Below are 20,697 nucleotides of genomic sequence, written 5' to 3'. Positions count from 1 at the left end.
TTATGAAATTTCAATGTATGTAATTTTTTGGTGGCTTATTTATTAGAATATAATGAACAAAACAAAAGATTACAACAACTTTTTATTTGTTTTATTTATTCATTCATTGGCCTATTCAAGGCAGATAAAAATACACAGCAAATAAACGACCTTCGAGTGATTTGTTACAACAGACCTCTTTGGTTCTTGCGTGATGCACGCACATTTGAGCTTCTTCTTGTCCTTTTAATGGCAGTTGGCAGACCCACTTGAACGCCACCTACTGCACCACACATGCGTGACAACTGATGAAAAATAAAGGCTCGGGCTTAGCCTAGCCAATACGGATCAGTAAAAAAAAAGAAGCTTAATTGGTCCCGATACTGATCCTTGAGATTGGCTCGGGACATCCTTAATTAAAATACCTTACACTAAATTGGTTAATGCATTAATCTTTGTTAACATTAGTTAATAAAATTACAACTGTTTACTGTTTGTTCATGTTAGCTCAGGTATTTTAAATAATATTAACAGATTAACAACTTGTATGTATTAATGTAGTAGTACATTTTGGAAGAAAAAAAAACATTACATTAAAAGAAGATGATTAGTTCATAGCATGATGACAGCATGGGGACTTAGTCTGTGTGTGACTTCGGATCGAGCCATCAGTCCTTATTACCTTAAGAGAAAGAAAAGAACTGTGAAAAGAAGGCTCTGATTCATTGTTGACACTGGCACCTGGCGAATCAAGATAGTTGCTTTCAATTTATCTCTCCATGACGGCAGTCGCCAAGGTTATCATGCACTTGTTCAAATCTTGTACAAATTTCTTGTGCATCAAACACACATTCAAATCGAATGTTTGGACTGTCTAGGTAGGAACCTCACTAGGGTATGAGTTTTGAAACGCAGCATGTCTTTGTGGCTTCACACAGCGTGTGAAACTTCCTCATGCATTGGAGTCTGAGATCAGACAGAGAGCGGGAGTGTGACGTTTGTGTCATCTACAGGCTGCCGTTCCTCAGGCTTCGCTGCACTGCTTCAAATCTATCGTCTTACAAATGTCCTAAATAAAAAGAACACTTGTCCGAAGCTGTGTATGTCTGTTTTATGATGATTGATGCGTGTGAAATATGGTATTACTGCAAAGCCGGCCAATGATTTTCAGTGCTGTTTATTACAGCCTTGTGGCGGCTCTGACTGATCAATACTGAATCTGAGGAAACCGTGACGACAGGACTACATACCTCTCTGTCTCTCATCCATTCACTTCTTGCAGCCTCTGTCCATCATTTCTTCTGTTACTTTCTCTTTCCCACTCTTCTTTCATTTACAACCCTTTCCTTTTCCTCTTTCGGTTCCTTATCATATCTCCGCCCTTAAATTCCTCTTTTTCTTGTTACTCTGCATTTACATGCTGCAGTCACTCTAGCCCCGTACCGCTGCAGTAATTGGAAAGCCGTCACTGAGCTCGATGTTTGGAGCAAGGGATACATGGAGAGAGAGAGAGAGAGAGAGAGAGAGATGGAAAGAGTATGTGAAGGTGCATGTGTGTTCAGACTGACTGGTTTTGACAGTAAAGGCAAAGGTTCAAGAATTTCCTTGCTCTCATGCTGGAAGATATCAGCAATTTTTTTTGAATCAAAACGGTGTGGAGAATTCATTAAACAGTTGCATCAGTTTTTGCATATACAATTTTTAGAATATAAACCTGCATTCACTAATTGCCTGCAATACAGTTTGACTACTCCACTCAGTGTGTGCATGTGGGTGCGCGTGTGTGTGCGTGTGTGTGTGTGTGTGTGTGTGTGTGTGTGTGTGTGTGTGTGTGTGTGTGTGTGTGTGTGTGTGTGTGTGTGTGTGTGTGTGTGTGTGTGTGTGTGTGTGTGTGTGTGTGTGTGTGTGTGTGTGTGTGTGTAAATACATATAAAAATCCATAGATGTATACACACAATTAATCACTACATAAATTGCCAAGATAAAGAAAACATTTGAAAAAGTTATTTTCAATCAAACGTGTATTTATGGAGATTTCATCCAGCACATTTTTGGCATTTGTGTGCCAGTTATCTCATTTGCATAACACCTTTAGTTAATCAGGTGCTAAAACAGCACATATAAACAACAAAATCAGCAAGTGTGATTCATTCTTAGTGGATTCACCCCATAACATTTGAGCAGAATACCAGTAGAGGGGAACTTAACATCCTTAGGACACATAAACATGTTAAAGCCCATTAAATGTTGTTCCTGAGTGTGTGTTTTGCTGTAATGAATGTGAATTCTTGTTTTGTTCCTCAATGGACTGAAAATGGGAATTGTGGGATGTTGCCGTTTTTGCTGTTGCGTGTGTGTGTGTGTGTGTGTGTGTCCAATGAATATGTGTGTGGAATGAATGGGTGAACGACTTGAGATGAATGAGAGAGACAGGGCTACAGCCACTCTTCCTGCAGCTGCATTAACATTCAGAAGCTGTCTTGCTGACAGAGAGAGAGGGAGACGGGGAGGGCAGAGAGACAGGGGAGGGGAGGGGAGGACTTGGAGGGCAGAGAGAGAGAAAGAGAGAGGGTTAGGAGGGGCTGTTGATTACAGCACTAGGAGAATGTGTGTATGTGTGTGTGTTTGTGCTGTTTTAGAGGGGTGAGGTGAGTCGTGCTCAACCCCCCCACACACTAATCAATCCGGACCCCTGGCGCCCGCGAGTTGTCGTCGGCGACCGTCCGCGTACGGATAGAATGTTCAGGGCGAGTGCGCGCCAGCCCAGCCACGGGGAAACGGCGCAGCCTCGTCACAGCGTGTGTGCGAGTGTGTGTGCGAGAGCCACGGGGAGTGAACATGCCCCACTCGCGGCGAGTGCAGCCCGAGCGCTCGGCGCCGTTCGCGACAGGCAGCCGTTAACGGGAGCGAGGGGGAGGGCGGGGAGCGCTCAGAGGGAGGAGAGGAGAGGAGAGGTGGAAGAAAGGAGGAGAGAGGAGCAGAGGAGGAGAGAGTGATAGGAAGAGAGGGAGTGAGCCGCTCGCACCTGACGGCCCTGGCCGGTTCAGGAATATCGAGCAGGAGACCCACGCGCGCACGCACTCACGCTGCCGCCTTCTCACGGGACCATGTCGGTGACCACCGGATTTGGCTACCAGTTGCCGGGCATCACCACGGTAACCTATGTTTTTGTTTACAGCCCGGGGACGGTCCAGCGGGACCCCAGCCCTCCTCCCGCGGGGCCCTCGCACACACTCTCAGGAGCCCGGGGCCCCAAACGGAAACTCTACAGCGCCGTGCCGGGGCGCACCTTCATCGTGGTCAAACCGTACTCGCCGCAGGGAGAGGGAGAGATCCAGCTGAACCGCGGAGAGAGGGTCAAAGGTGAGTGTCCTTTCCCTGCTTATCGCTTTGCATCTGACAGCTGTCAATCATCTGGAAAGAAGGCGGGGTTTGGCCGAGTGAGCTTTGTGATGCAAAAATTAATTAGAAGCAGAGGCTCATTGTTTGTGCATTGCAATGTGTCTCTCGTGATTTTTAAGTTGATTTGTTTGCTCTTTATCAGGCTCTAAAGGAACTAAAAAATCATGAGACACATTGCAAAGCACAAATGTGTGTGTGTGTGTGTATATATATATACATATATATATATATTCAAATTTTCCCTGTGTTCACACTGTACATATTACTGTACATATGATGTATTTATAATTGTGTGAGTGAGTATAAATAAATATATGTATATTTAAATATATTTTTTATTTTAAATAAATATAAATACATACATATTGAATTATATAGATCATTATTAGTCATAGTCATTATTTCCTAAATACTACAAATATAATAAATACATTAAAAATATATTTTTGCATAAAAATGTTTTAAAAAGTGTACTTTACAAAGTGTAAATTGTAATACAGTGCAAATAGGTACATTATACACAATAATGCAGGCTGTGGATCCCGGGATCTGCTTGTATATAATCTTTAGTATACAGAAGAATATTGTCATTACTATAGCCAGAAAGTAATTTAGGATAACCTGTAGAACTACATCTGCTGAGTGAGTTCTGAACAGGACTGTAGTTGTCTGTTTTAGTGAGATCCACGTCTTTAACATGTCATCTGCACTGGTATGTCTCAGAACAGGGCGAAGAAGGGTTGCTGTCTGTCAAACACTGCTCTCTGGAGACCGTCTTTCTCATCACACACACACACACACACTGATGCTCAGCTGTAAGGGCCGTGCTCACTTGCTTACCTGCTCTAAGTAGTGAATCTTGATCCGGAGGAGATTCAACTCAGAATCAAGTTGGACAATATTCATGTATTTGTGCTGTGTACATGTGACGTTAGTAAAAGAGGTGGATGTAACTCATACTCACTGTTGAACGTGTAAATGAATACTGCTCTGGTTGTGTGTGTGTGTGTGTGTGTGTGTGTGTGTGTGTGTGTGTGTGTGTCCATGGCTCAGGTTCATGGCTTATGTGTTGTTCTGTTCTTGTCTCCATTCATGCTTCAAACCAGACTACCACTCAAACGCATTGGAAGGTAAAGAACTCTGCATCCATCCCACTGCCCTCCAGTGTGTATGAGTGTGTGTGTCCAATGCACAGCCCTCTACAGTGGTGTTTTTATCCTTCAGTAACTCCTTCTTTCCACTCTACCATTCCTGCATGTCTACCTGTGCTCACACATCTATACCCAGCACCCTGAACACACACGGCGATGCTAGTCGGTTTCCTTCCTCCCTCTTTAAACTGTATGGAAAACTATTACACACATTCTGATTTCTGTCACATTTGATGCTTAAAGCATTTTAATAGATTATAATTTCCTCAATTTGCATTCAGAGAATTATTTAAGTGCTCTGAGATTGCTCCTGTGTAGTTCTTAGTGGAGCTTAATATTAATTTTGTCTCCGATCTTTCTACAAAAATTATTATGGAAGAATACAAATAGACTTACTCAAGATTAATATTTGTGTGCAGTATGAGTAAAGCGAATCAAAAATATATGAAGAGTTCAGATGCAAAAGCCTCTAAGTGCCATCTGAAATTTTCTTCTAGAATGATCATTTTTATCAAGCTCGTATATTTAAGTTCAGTAATTTCACTTAAATGGCAATGAAAATTACCTATTAATTGTCATTTAAGTGAAATTACTGAACTTAAATATACAAGCTTGATAAAAATGATCATTCTAGAAGAAAATTTCAGATGGCACTTAGAGGCTTTTGCATCTGAACTCTTCATATATTTATGCATCTGCCAGAGCTTAGATCATGTGTTCTTGAAAGAATGTGAATGGAAGTTGTTGCTAGAACTTTTGTTATTATTTTTATTATTATTGTTATTGCTCAGATGCTGCTTTTTTATTCTTGAGACATTAGCTTTGTCTCAGATGTTTCTCCTAAAATGGTTAAAAAATACAAGGAGAAATACATTAAGATATACATGAGGCGGACATCTGCATACAATATTATATAAGTTATATATAAGAATTTGAATCGTATCATTTTATTTTGAATAAGAGTTTTTTGCAGCTCCATTTACATTTTATATATATATATATATATATATATATAGAGAGAGAGAGAGAGAGAGATCCATGAGGTTATATATTTCTGCAGCTTGAAAGAATTTGAATAGAAGTTATTATTATTATTCGTAATATATATTCTCTCATTGAGAGGGGTCATTGCTAGGGTATTTTTGAGACAAAGGTCTCAGTCTTCTCTCCATTTAATCTCATTGCTGCCTGAGAGAAGCTTCTGATATGTTTTAGAGATTTGTAATTTTGCTGTCCTATGGGTATCTTATATGTAATCCTTTAGTCCAGAACAGCTGCACGTACTCTGACTCACATTCCTGTGCTGGGCAGCAGGTGCATTAGTGCCCATGAAGTGCCAGAACGCCCATGCTGGTGGAGATGGAAGTGCCGTTATAATCTGGTGGCACCATGACAACATGCTGCTTGTTCCATCTCAGAAACTGCCAGGACAAACCATATGCTGGACACACGACACATCTATTACGTAACGGCACCATATGTCAAAACGTTTCCATTTCCTGTGTGTGCCCTTTCTATTCTTGTAGCACCTCTGTAACTTTAAAGAGACCAAGCAAGCAACCAGCAGTCTCTCTTTAGCTCCCAGCTTCTGATATGTTCACAGTGCCCGTCTCACTGACGTTCATTAATATAGGAGTCACTTCTGGGAAAACAACATCTCACTTTAAGCCTCAGCAATGCTATCTATGCAAACAGCGGGACTAATTTCTTAACTATTCAAGTTTCATGAAGAACCTTTAACATCCATGGAACCTTTCCATTCCACAAAAGGTTTTTTATAGTTGAAAAAAGGTTCTTTAGATTATTAAACTGTTCTTCACACCAAAGGCCAGTTTACACAGCAACAACAAACGGCCACCAACACAGACAATCACAATATCACAATACATCACATTCTACGACACGACAAGCACTGATTTTACATGTTCAATCGGCGAAAACAAGTATAGACCAATGCCAACAGACAGCGTAAAGGCCCGTACACACTGGGACGAATTTCGCGCGCGATATTCACCGACGTTTAACGCCTCGTGACTAAACAAAGGGCGCCAATGTGAGTGTGCACACCGACGCGAAAAACGCCACGCGTAAAAGCGTAATTTTTTTTTAAACGCCTCGGGTTCGTTTTTTTGGTTTGACGCGCCGCGTCAAAAACTATCCGACCAATGAGATTGGCGCTTTTGCTCACGTGTCTGGAGCTTCTGAAGTTACAGTAAAACACAACTTGGGGGCGCTCAAACACAAAACGGTCTTGCCAAGCACACATACGTAACAGCAAAGAAGATATACGCCAAGTAGCGTCTACACTGCCCATAGACAGACACTGCCGGGAAGAAATGACGAGGAAGATGCAAGGCAAGATGAATGTAGAGCTGTTGGTGTCGGAATAAAGAACTATATGACAAACGCGACAGCGACTACAAAAATCTTGTTAAAAGAGAACTGTTATGGAGTGGTATTGCAGAGTATAGACTGTTATGGAGTGGTATTGTATTTCTGTTTTACATTAAGCGCCATCTAATGTCAGGGAATGAATTTGCATGTTCACTCGGCTCATCGTCAGCGAAAATCGCTTGGGTGTGAACACAAAAAACGCGTTGAAAAACGCTGGCGAATAACGCGCGCCGATATTCGTCCCGGTGTGTACGGGCCTTAAGGGAAGCACACTGATCCGACAAAACGCAGCAAACCTGTCTGTTGCCTTTGGTTGACGTCTGTCGATTTTAAAATTGTTTAAATATTTAAATGCAGTAGCCTTAAGAAGTTTAAGGTCGGTCAGATTATAAACTTCTAGGAGTCTATTATGCTCATCAAGGCTGCAAATAGGCAGAAAAAAACACAGTACTTTTTTGCAGGACCCTTTGGTGAATAGAAAGTTCAAAAACTGAATTTATTTGAAATCATGTAACATTATAAATGTCTTTACTGATAACTGCACATTTTCCCTCATCTAGAATAATCCAGAGATTTTGTGTGAGAATATTTTCTGCGCACCAAGGTATGCAATTTGTATACGATTACCGGTGAATGGGACCCAATGGGAGTGTTGTGGTTTTGTGCCCCAATCACTTTGTTTCACCTTTGGAGACTCACTCCCCGATAAAATCACGTTTGGGTGCACAACTGTCTACGAGACCTTGAGGACTGAATAAACCTTCTTGTGACTTCAGGTTGATAACCTTTAGCGTGCTCTTGTGGGAATGTTTTGATGGCACTGTGCCTCACAGATGTGAAATGCATTTTGACTGTGGCTCCAGTTCATTGGAGCTTACTAACTTCAGCCTTGCTTTGAGGTCACAGATGATAAACGGATGAGGGCTGGAAATCTATCCCTCTCACAGGGTTTATATCTGCTACTGTAAAAAATATAATAGAGCGTTTTTAGGGCCGATTGAGGGTAATGTCACATCTCAATTTCGATGCGATTGATACATTTGGGAAAGACTTAAGGTTAGAGTGTTTTTTTTTTTACCCAACAACTTTTGGTCACATCATACAGGACACAAAAATGGGTAGCAGAAATTGTATTGGTATATACTTTGATAAACATTTTAGTATCAACTTTGAACGAGTATGTTTGATATTCTTATTTCTTAGTACTCCACAACTGTGACACTCAACCTGAGTACCAGTCTCTAATTAGAAAATCAACATAATCATAGACATCAAATTTTGATGAAGCACAAGCCAGGGATTTCCAAAATAAAGTCTGAGGAGTAAAACTGACGTTCACAATAAGCTGTTGTCTGCCGGCTTGTTCAAAGACACTTTTTCTAGCTCTCTTACAATGCTGTTGATCTGTATTTCCTTCACTCTTCATCTCTGTCCTTACCTTGACTTTTTTCTCTTCTCTCTCATTCCATTTTCTGACAGAGGAGAATGTTTATGAGGAGATCACTCTCGGTAAACATGAAGCCCACTAATATCCACCTGTCCTTTCCTCTGTGCTGTTCATATCTCCTACAGTATATGATATTCAGTAGATACTGATAGTACAGTCATAGTTTCAGCATTGTGAGCCTACATACGCACACTTTGTCTTTTCCTAGAGCTCTGATGTATGTGTGTTGTCTCTCTCTGGCAGAGTCCATCAAAGAAAGTGAAGAGGAAGGTAAATTCATTAGTGTATAGCTCTGTGCGCTGCGTTGGTCCTGCTGGACTCTCTGTAGGCTGCTTTAGGTCAGACAGAACTAGTGTGAGACCACAGACCACCAATAGAATAAAGATCCCTATAGAGCCAGTGCAGTAGGGTACTAGGGTTTAGCAAAAAAAGGATGGAATGATGGATGAGGTTTGGTGTGTGTGTGTGTGTGTGTGTGTGTGTGTGTGTGTGTGTGTGTGTGTGTGTGTGTGTGTGTGTGTGTGTGTGTGTGTGTGTGTGTGTGTGTGTGTGTGTGTGTGTGTGTGTGTGTGTGTGTGTGTGTGTGTGTGTGTGCTCACATTTGACCATGATGTTGTATAAGCATTGTAACTGTGTGTACATATGGTTTAATGTAGAAAATTCCATTTTCATGTCCATGCTGTTAAATCTTTTTATGTCCATGCTGTCAAAATCAGTTCATTTTTCCTTTTTTTTTCCTCTAAATGTCATCACCAGAATCTCCCTATGTAGAGCATGAAATTAAGGAGGAGGATGGCCGTGGTTATGTGGACGATAAAGGTAATCTTACCCATGTAGCTCAGCTATTCAGCTATACCTATTCTGTAAACTGTAGGTACAGAAGTACACTGTAGGTGTAGACTGAAATAGATTTGTGTCTGTTTTCATATCTGTGATAAGTCTTAATGTTTCTAATTCTCTAAATGCTGTCCTGCGTGATCTTGAATGGATTCCCTGCTCATTTCATTCCATTGACAACAAGGTAATATTAAAATGTACCCCTTTGCGCTCAATCAGAATGTCATCAGTGATTGAAATCAATTTGTCGGCACTCAAGAGAGCAAGCAGATAAACACGGGCGCTGGTCTTACGGGTGTTGTTGTTTAACATTAGTGGGCGTTGATGCATGCAATAGTCTTACAGTGTAACGGAAACGTGGCTGTCGCACGCATGATGTCGTTAATATTCCACGAGCATTGTGAGTGTCCCACAGCCATTAATCATGTTTGTGAATGTCTAATCTGGCTGTTATTTGCAGCAATTCCATTTTCATGCCTGTCTTAAAGATTAATAAGTATAGGTGTACGAGACTAGAGCATGCTGGGAAAAAACATGAGCTCACATTGATAATCTACTCTGTGACAAAGTCATTGCTGGTCCAATCAACAATCATGTGACTGTAGGGCAGTTTGAGTAACTATGTCTTTACCTGTTCTTTTTTGAAAATGGCCTTTAAGGAAGGAACAGATAAAGGAGACTTTCTTGACACTGTAACCTGAAACAGTATTTCAGTTTGAACCTGAAATAAGTTGATTTGCTTTCTTGATAATTAGGTGCCTTAACATGCATAGTTTTTACTATGAAGGTTCCTCTTAAGGAAACTGATATTAGACCCACTTCAAAGGAACCATAACAACACTTCTGATTCTGTAGAACATAATTAATTAAATAATTAATGGCTACAACACTTATTTACGTATAATCAAACAGTAGAGGTTAGTGCTAGCAACACCGAAGTTATGGGTTCGAATTAACTGATCAAATGTATTGAATGCAACAATGTAAATGTAAAATCATTTTAATGTCTGTAGACACAGAATCACATGTTGAAAATTGTTTTATAAAAATATTATAATATTATAAAAAAGATGTATTATTATTATTTACTTTTATTGTAAATAATTTATTGTAATGATTTACTTAACTGTTCTTTCAGGTGACATTTTTATAGATAATTTTATACTACACTGTAAAAAAAAAATTACATCCCCAAGTAAAAAATTTCAAGTGACCGATAACATCTAAATTTTTCAATTAGTCTTACGTATTATTTCTCATTGAGCCAATGTTAACAGACTATTGCAACAAGAATTTCACTTGGGCCAATTGAAAAATTTAGATGTTATCGGTCACTTGAAATTTTTGATTTGGGAGGGTTAGACATTTTTTTACAGTGTACTAACTACAAAAGTGCATGCACTGGATTGTGATATAGTAATAGCAGTGAAAGATACATCTGTAATGCCTGCAGAAATGGATCAGAAGTAGTAGACAGGACGGTATGCAAACATTGGATGTAAATGCACCTTGATGTTTTACTACTTCTTCATGATAATAGCCAACATAACATGGAATTCATAACCCATTTTACTTCCATAATATGATGTAATACGAATCCAACAGGATATTCAATGAGTAAAAAGTGGGACAGGACTTGATTTGTATCTATTGGGAATAGATTGTATCACAATTGCTGAACACGACACGATTGTCTCTATATTACAGGTGAGGGGGAGAGATATATATATATTTTTTAATCCCCAAGATAAACATTGTTCTTTATAGCATAATTCACTGATACATCATGCACCATATAACCATGTACATAAATATTGATTTCATGTTTGCCTTTACTCTGAGCATGTCAAAACCTTTATTTAAACAAAAATGTAAATAAAAAAGCACATTTTATAGAAGGGTTACCAGTGTTTGATTAGCTCCTCTAACATTTCATTGTATGTTTGTTCACCTCATTACAGATTTCCCATTGGCAAACAGTAAAACCGTAATTCTTTTAAAGTTAAAGAAATCAATTAACTTTAATTGTGCTTCTCCACCAGTTTTGAGGCGGTTTTACTGTGTCGGGTTTCCCCCGACAGAGCCCTATTACTTCTCAAAGGAACTTAATAGAATTGGTATTTGAAGAGGCCACTAGTTCCTAGTATTTGTTGAGAAGTTTGCGTTGCTGTTTTAAAGTGAACATTTGTAAACAGCCACTTGTCCTAGCAGCCCGCGGTTTAGCTCTTTCTGTGCCAAGAGCTCTCTCGCTTTTTTATGGTCACTATGTTACTATGTTGAATGCAGCTGGAGTTTTTTGGAAAACAAGAGCATCTGCTTGTCTCTTAGCAACAGGTGTCTGTGCTTCAGTATGGTATGTGCGCTTGCCAAACGATGTGACATTTCACTGTCAAAGTTAAACTCTCTGTGATGTAAAAATATTTGTGTTCGGTCAATCTCTGCCAAGTCGTATGGTGAGTAGACACAATGACCTAAATAAATATCCTCATATAGCACTGATGCTCTGGGTGGTGCATGTTCGACATGGTGTAATCGCCCTCAAATGTGCCAGAAATACATCATATTATTTCATATGCAACATATGCATAAAAATATGACCTAGTTCTGCATTTAAAAGCAGTCAGGAAACGATTCCTCCATCTGGAGAGTTGAAATGTGATTAAAAGTCTGTCTGCATAAATACAGATGTTTGTAATTTGGAATAGCCTTAATTTATGTTTTGAAGGGTCATAGAGAGCTAGTCTGTTGCAGATGAAGCTCAAATCAAGTGGCGGCTTTTGGATTTATGTTTGTCCGTGTGTGTTTTTTGTAGATGTTTTATGGCGTGTGACAGAGTAATGAATGGCGGTTTTGATGTAGTTTCGTATTGTCCCGTTGCAGATGCAGGGAGCCTATCTCATCAGCTCGCTTATGGCCATAAGAGGCTTTCTGCTGACTCATGGCTGTGTATCATAAGGTCTGTGCGTTTGTGCTGAGTCACTCAGACTTTTACTAAGGTGACAGATTAGAACATATGTTACTTTATGGTGTAGATATACTGAGTCTGAACATCTGTACTAACATACTCGCTCAAAGCTTTATGCTATCCAGCAATCGCCTGCAAATTCACAGCGTATTAGGACATCTTAAGATTCCGGATGGATGGATGGATGGATGGATGGATGGATGGATGGATGGATGGATGGATGGATGGATGGATGGATGGATGGATGGATGGATGGATGGATGGATGGATGGATGGATGGATGGATGGATGGATGGATGGATGGATGGATGGATGGATGGATGGATGGATGGATGGATGGATGGATGGATGGATGGATGGATGGATGGATGGATGGATGGATAGATAGATAGATAGATAGATAGATAGATAGATAGATAGATAGATAGATAGATAGATAGATAGATAGATAGATAGATAGATAGATAGATAGATAGATAGATAGATAGATAGATAGATAGACTAACAGATGACATTCAAGCCTGATGAAGAATACAGAACATGCAGATACTAAGACTACTGCTTTCTGTGTGTGTACCCTTCCGGCAGTTTGAAAGACATCTTTAGCCTTCTGAGTCAATTAAATTGTAGATAAACAAGCAGCAAACAAAACAGTAAAAAACATCCACACACATTTACCAATGCCAATAAAGAGTGGGAATATCTGTTGTTTAGCTGATTTGTTTATTCATTTATTTCTGTTGTATGTAGAAAATAGTTGTACATTAAGTATTTTTTATGTAGTACATAGTTTTATCCATCTGATTTTTGTTTGAGACACTTAGTAGCAAGTAAGCAATATATCTTTAAGTGCACCTGGTCTGCTTTGCACTTTAAACTGTGATTAAATTACATCTTGGAAATGTCCTCTTCCCATCTGTTCTTGGCCGAAATAAGCTTCTCTGTGAACTACATTTACTACTGAAAGTCAAAAGTCTGGCTTTGAAAGTTATTATAAGTGACTGGTAGTTATCTGTAAAAATCATTTTAAATGTCAGTTTTTATATCTGAGAGACTGATTATATCTGAGAGACTGTTTGTACCCGTGTTGTGCCTGCTTACAGTGATCAAAGTTTCACTTACATCAGCTTGCGCTTGTTTATATGTGATATCTTTGATCCCAAGGTTAATGCACCACTCTGTGCAATTTGACTTTTCTGTCACAGCTGACCACCTGTGATCTCTATCTCTCACCTGACCTTGCCCCAAACTTTTGCCCCCCACAATCCACACCACCTGTCACACACACACACACACACCTTGGTTAACACATAATAGCCTTCTGGTTGTGGCATTGTGAACATGCGCTCTTTCCTTCTCTCATTACTCTGATTCACTCACACTTGGGTGTTTAATTAAAGGGTTCTAGTTAAAACCATCTTGTGACTTGTGAAGCCACGTTGTAAAGAGGCCATATCTTGGAAAACAGGTTTTCCTCACTTTTCAGGAATAAAAGCATTCAACAGAAAGCAACAAAAACAGCTCATTCAGAAATGTTAAACTATAAACTATTTAAAGTTTATAATTGAAAAAGTTTTATTGTATACTGTATTATTCATTATATAGGCTACAGTTTTATTTTATTATTTTATTTTTGTGTGTAACGTTTCATTCATTTTTATGATTTTTGTGTGCCTTAAAATAACTTTATTTTAGTATTATTTATTAAAACGTGAAAAAATAATTCAGTCATTTTTAATGTATTATATTATTTTATTATTTTATTTTTGTGTTGTCCAATTCCCGTCCAACATTTTTTGTACTCATTGAATATCCCATTTAACATTGAGGAAGTAAAACTTATTGTTAAAGTCCCCCCGAGGTGAAAATCAAGCTTTTAATGTTGTTTATATGTCAATTGTGGTATTTTTAATATGGTTTGACAAACCATGTGCAAATTCATAAGTCAACACCATTGCTGAGTATTTTCTCCTTAAAACTGCAGTGAACCAAAGACGCAGTTTGAAATCGCTGGTGAATCTGACGTCACAAACTACCTTGTAACCAATCATGTCAACGAGTGATCGTCAACGAGTGGATCTCTGAGCTGGTGTGAGTCAGTGGAGGCGGGGCTAATTAGCATATTCATAGAACCGCGTATACTAAATGAGGCAAGGGAGTAGAGTTACATTCAAGCTATTTTAAGGCATGACTTTTTTTGGTTTAAAAGTTTAAATTTGTCATTTTGGTGATCAAAGATGAGTTTTAAGGGATACAATTATTGACTACAGGGGGACTTTAACACAGTTGACTTTTTAAAGATGCAATTGCATTTAGTGTGAGAGTGTAGAAAACCATCAAGTAATACAAACTAGTGCGTTACATATTAGACATTTACTAACATTATTAGGCAACACGAGCTGGGTCTGTCTTCCGTCCCTTTAGGAACAGATACGTTATTGACATGATATTACGACAGGCTTCTGGAACAAGGTGGTGTTGTTGTTTCTAAATGGTCAGAGCTCCCGAGCATCACCGCTTCATGTGAAGACCCATTGTTCCCAAGGGCAATCTGAACACAACAAATAGCCATCGATCAGCAGCCCATGATTGATGTTCTGATAGCTTGGGGCTGATCAATAGACTGAAGCAGCACGTGGGCGTGACGGGTAGAGAGATGGGGCTTCCTCTGTCACTGCCTGCTGCTGACTGCAGACTTCCACCTCCGCCAGAGCAACAGTCGTGCTCCATAAACAAACTGCTATTTGCTGATCTGAACCTGGGGAAGGCGTGCTGACAGTGAATGTCAATGAGGATCTTACTGAATGTTCAAGCAATAGTTCACCCAAAAATGAAAATGTAGTCATTATTCATTCACCCTCATGTTGTTCTAAAGCTGCATGAGTTTTATTCTTCTACTGTATGTACTGTAACACAAGAGGTGTCTTTTTGAAGAATATCCTGACCATTCTTCAGTTTAATGAAAGTCAATGCTGCCCATATGATTCAAAAGCACAAGTCAACACCATTGCTGAGTATGTTCTACTTAAAACTGCAGTGAAATTGAAATCGTTGGTGTTTCTGACGTCACAAACTACCTTGTAACCAATCACATCAATGTGTGATCGTCAACGAGTGTGGAGGTGGGGCTAATTTGCATATTCATAGAACCGCGTATACTAAAGGAAAAGGTGTAGAGTTTACGTTCAAGCTATTTTAAGGCATGAAGAAAATTTTGTCAAAGAAAAAAACGCTTAAATATGTCATTTTGGTGATCAAAGATGAGTTTTAAGGGGTAAAATGGTTGACTACAGGGGGGACTTTAAGATAGTGTTGGGAATAGACTATTTTTTTGCCATTGTTTGCTGAAAATCTTAACCACTGTGACTGGATCATTGAATCAGTGGTAATCCGTGGATTAGTGAGTTAAACTTGAGAACTGGATTATTCTGATCATTCATGAACAAATCATACCTTTTTTGTTAACTGAATGAACTGATTCATTAAAAAGATTTGACTCAAAGGAATGATTTTTTTTGTAAATTGGACATCACTGCTTTGTCTTTAACTCTCATTAATCCACCAAAAAATACTGGAGTGAGTATTCTATTCTGTTGTGGAATAGTTCATATGTTTTTGTTCCTGAGAAGGTACACACACACACACATGCGCGCAGCTTCAACATACACTCACCTAAAGGATTATTAGGAACACCATACTAATACTGTGTTTGACCCCCTTTCGCCTTCAGAACTGCCTTAATTCTACGTGGCATTGATTAAACAAGGTGCTGAAAGCATTCTTTAGAAATGTTGGCCCATATTGATAGGATAGCATCTTGCAGTTGATGGAGATTTGTGGGATGCACATCCAGGGCACGAAGCTCCTGTTCCACCACATCCCAAAGATGCTCTATTGGGTTGAGATCTGGTGACTGTGGGGGCCATTTTAGTACAGTGAACTCATTGTCATGTTCAAGAAACCAATTTAAAATGATTCAAGCTTTGTGACATGGGGCATTATCCTGCTGGAAGTAGCCATCAGAGGATGGGTTCATGGTGGTCATAAAGGGATGGACATGGTCAGAAACAATGCTCAGGTAGGCCGTGGCATTTAAACGATGCCCAATTGGCACTAAGGGGCTTAAAGTGTGCCAAGAAAACATCCCCCACACCATTACACCACCACCACCAGCCTGCACAGTGGTAACAAGGCATGATGGATCCATGTTCTCATTCTGTTTACGCCAAATTCTGACTCTACCATCTGAATGTCTCAACAGAAATCGAGACTCATCAGACCAGGCAACATTTTTCCAGTCTTCAACTGTCCAATTTTGGTGAGCTCGTGCAAATTGTAGCCTCTTTTTCCTATTTGTAGTGGAGATGAGTGGTACCCGGTGGGGTCTTCTGCTGTTGTAGCCCATCCGCCTCAAGGTTGTGCGTGTTGTGGCCTCACAAATGCTTTGCTGCATACCTCGGCTGTAACGAGTGGCTATTTCAGTCAAAGTTGCTCTTCTATCAGCTTGAATCAGTCGGCCCATTCTCCTCTGACCTCTAGCATCAACAAGGCATTTTCTCCCACAGGACTGCCGCATACTGGATGTTTTTCCCTTTTCACACCATTCTTTGTAAACCCTAGAAATGGTTGTGCGTGAAAATCCCAGTAACTGAGCAGATTGTGAAATACTCAGATCGGCCCGTCTGGCACCAACAACCATGCCACGCTCAAAATTGCTTAAATCACCTTTCTTTCCCATTCTGACATTCAGTTTGGATTTCAGGAGATTTTCTTGACCAGGACCACACCCCTAAATGCATTGAAGCAACTGCCATGTGATTGGTTGATTGGATAATTGCATTAATGAGAAATTGAACAGGTGTTCCTAATAATCCTTTAGGTGAGTGTATACTTATACATATATTAAAGTTAATCTAAATGTTTAATCTAATCTTTAAAAACAAATTGTGTGTTTGATGGAAAAAATAGCAGCATGCAGGTTTGGAAAAACACAAGGGTGAATATATAATGATTTTATTGGGGGTGAATTATTGTTTTAAAGTGGGATAGCATAGGATCCAATTTAACACCCACAGCCAGTACTTGATAATGCAACAACAGTCTTAAAAAAAGCATCAGTGGTGGTTTCACACATAATTCTGCGAAGAAGTGGTTATCACATCGCTCATCAAAGTTGAACTTAGCATTCTTTCTCTCTGATTAAATTCATTAAGCAGTCACAGTGTTAATATCACTAGTGCAGGAGAATACAGTGGGAGGGATGATGGACTGAGAGCATTTCCGTGGGACTATTGTACCTGTCAGCCTGCTGTCAGAGAGAAATGCTTAAACTGTGCTTTTAATCTTCTCTAACTTTGATCTGCTGCTTTGAGAGAGAATGAGAAAGGTAAGAGAGTGAAGCAGGAGAAAAAGAGGCTAGGTTAATGGTCGCTAATGGTGTTCTGGGTCTAATTGTTTTAAATATTGGTGCTTCAAATAAGATTGGTGTTCTCGGAAGTATATTGTTGGGGGAAGGGAAGTGTTCATCCAGTGGTAGTTGTTTAGCCAGATGGACCGATTGTTTTCTAATAATTATGGTGAATGATGTAGATTAACATTGAGATAGTAATCAAACTTAGATACAGTTTCATATTGGTAAATTGAATCAACTTTTACTATAGATTTTTATGATAGATTTTTGTATATAGGGTGTTTGCTGTTGTATTTAGCGTATTTTTTGTTCAAGTTTAATGCTGTCATCCTAATTGCCATAATTAATTTTCATTAAAAGAGAAAACATAAACAATTGTTTTTGGCCTAGAGATGATTGGATTTATAATTCTATCATCAAATAGTAATATATTTAAAAAATAATAAATGTTTATTTTATTTGTATAAATGTATTTATTTTAGCTACTTTTTGTTAGTAACTGGTAGCTAAATACTTTTCCAAAATAATAGCTTAATAGTATAGTTTAAAGCTGAAATGTGTAATTTTTGCACTACATTGATCTCTTGATCTCTTCAGCTTTAACTACTTTATGAACCTTGACAATTAGATTTCATTAACATCAATACATTTTCACTGTAAAAAAAAAAAAAAAAAATGTTGCATGCTGCCTTAAAGGTGAACTAAGTAACTTTTTTTTACCTTAACTGAACAGCTTCGGAGTCATTGGAATGGTTATATTACTTATTTCGGGTTGAATGGTGGTCGTTTCGCACCCCCCTGGTGCCCGTGAGCGGAAAATCCGCACTTGCAACTTTGAGCCGGCGGGCGCCGCGTCAGGAAGTATCGCGTGATATCAGGTCTCGCGATGTAAACAATTGCTTTACGGCCAAAAGAAATCTGCTAAAATGCTGTCATTATTGCGCTCCCTCACGCTGTTCGAACCCGAATGAAGAAGACGTTTTAAAGAACGTCCCATCTGCTTTGATGTCGTTGATCTACTAGCCTCTGGTGTCTGAGAATCGCCAACGAGTTTTTACAACAGTGTTGTCAAATATCTATTCCGAAGCTGTGGGGGGAGCTCTAGAGAGAAACCTGCGAGCAAAAAGCGAGAATACAGCGAAGAAATCCCGAAACTACTGAGCCCTGCTTTAATTTTAAGTTTAGTCAACTAAAATTTTCAAGTTGTCACTTAGTACAATTTCACATTCCAAGTTGACTAAACTTAACATTTTAGGGCAGCACAAACACTTTTTTAAATTGAAACAATTATTATTCTTTTTTTAATTTGTAGCTTGTAGTTTGGCAAGCTATAGTTTCAAAAAGCACTAAAATCATGTCATTCATGGCCTCGCGTGGCTTATGGCTTTTTTAAACGTGTGATTTGACAATGTACTAATCACCAATGGTATTTACAGTACATGTTTACTCATTAGTTGTACAGTGTTTCTGTGACCAGATATGAACATTGTGCTACAATGAGCAATTAGAAGTGAGACACATGAGCTTTTCCTTCATTTGGACATCACTATGATGATTGCAGACATGAGCAGATTGTCCTAAACATGTCCATCAGGATCTAATACTGCCCTGCGCAGCATGTCGCTCTCTTTTCCAGCCAACCCAGAGCTGTTCGGAAAACTGTCCTGCTTCTGACACACTGCCATTTGCTCTAAAGGCTGGAAACAAAAAGCAGTTCGCCTAAATCCCCTCCACGTGATTTCTGTCATTAACTTGGCGAAGAAAGCCTGTCGCTCCGTCTGCCGGTATACACATGCTGTCCGCTCCCCTTCCGAACCTTTCTGAGATGGCAATTAGGTTTAAGTGAAACATGCTGTTACATGTCTGTATATTTACAAATGCTTATCCAACTGTGCGGTCGTCATGACAGTTTAGGCATATAAGTACAAGATGCTGTGATTCATAGTTCAGGTGACCAACAAGGTCGGATTCTTACGGAGTTGTAGATTGTAAACACAGAGCTGATGCCCAGCCAGTGTGTGTGTGGTTGAATCAGAGGCCGAGAATAGTATGCTAAGAATTCCCGGAGTGTGTCCATATGGCTTAGAATGGAAAAGAGTGGACTCGCGCACAGGTGACGGGTCCTACTGTGATTAGAACAAAGCGTGGACTGAACCCAATGCAGAAATGCTTTGATAGGCCTCACTGTGGAACAGAGCACTGGCTTGACTCATCAATGAAGAAAGCTGCCCAGGATTAGTGAGAGGATGATTTTCACACAACAAGATCGACCCAATATGGAGAAACTAGTAAAGGGAGGGCGGAAGAGAGAAAAACAAAAGGGGGGTTTGTTTGTTCCTGGCTGTGTTAGTTCATTAGCACGCTAGTGGGGGAGAGGGCAGCTCTCTGGGCATGTAGCGTACCTGCAGACCTGATGAAGGGCATCTTTTATATGAGACAAATAAACACTGCATCAGCTTTGTGTATTATAGGAAACCTATACAACATACTGAAGAAACAGAACACGGATCTGCACGTCTTACAAATTAAAATCGATGTTGTTTAACCTAATGAAGACTATTTAAAAGGGACATGACATGAATTTTTATTATTTTAGTATGTTCCTTGAGGTTCACATATAAAGTTTATCAGGTTTAATGCACATAAAAAACTGTCTGAAATTATCCATCTTTAAGGGGCAGCTCCTTTAAAACTTGTCACTAAACGGCCACTGTTATGATTGGCTAACGCCATTGGAAACAGTATCAACTCGCACTCACTATTGTATGCGATTAAGTGTTTTGAAAACATGATCCATATAAAACCGTCATTTACAGACAAAGCATTATGAGATCATTTACTTATGGTTTGTGATGCAGCTGCTGTCAGATCCAATACAGTTGGCTGCTTCATCATTAAACAAAAGTTTCTTTGCGAACTCTCCATTACACTGTGCCTCGTTTACAAAACAAAAGGCTCCGAACAAACATATAATCATTTGACACGATCCGGGGCGCCATTAAAATAAACCATCCATTTGTTTTCGGTGCTAGGGTCCTTCTGAAGTCTGTACAGAGATGCAAAACAAACTGTTTGTTAAAGCGAACGTTCTTTCACTCTTCCATTTGTCCTG

General features: G+C 39.4%; 1 protein-coding gene across 11 annotated transcripts in view; it reads left to right on the top strand.

Moving 5' to 3' along the window:
- Positions 1 to 20,697, top strand: part of shank3a (SH3 and multiple ankyrin repeat domains 3a) — a gene marked incomplete at its 5' end in the record, with an annotated part of 375,301 nt that overhangs the window by 287,555 nt on the left and 67,049 nt on the right. For 8 of the 11 annotated variants that reach the window (XM_082181745.1, XM_082181746.1, XM_082181748.1 and 5 more), the window contains 3 exons: positions 3,158 to 3,342; positions 4,488 to 4,511; positions 9,130 to 9,192. In XM_082181745.1, coding sequence (XP_082037871.1) covers positions 3,158 to 3,342; positions 4,488 to 4,511; positions 9,130 to 9,192 — 272 coding nt within the window. The remainder of the gene's footprint in view (positions 1 to 3,157; positions 3,343 to 4,487; positions 4,512 to 9,129; positions 9,193 to 20,697) is intronic. The other 3 variants (XM_082181750.1, XM_082181751.1, XM_082181749.1) reach the window with 1 other exon arrangement.

This window comes from Leuciscus leuciscus, assembly GCF_965113295.1.
Source record: "Leuciscus leuciscus genome assembly, chromosome: 10".
Lineage (NCBI taxonomy): Eukaryota > Metazoa > Chordata > Actinopteri > Cypriniformes > Leuciscidae > Leuciscus > Leuciscus leuciscus.
This window is presented reverse-complemented; position numbering and strand designations above follow the sequence as displayed.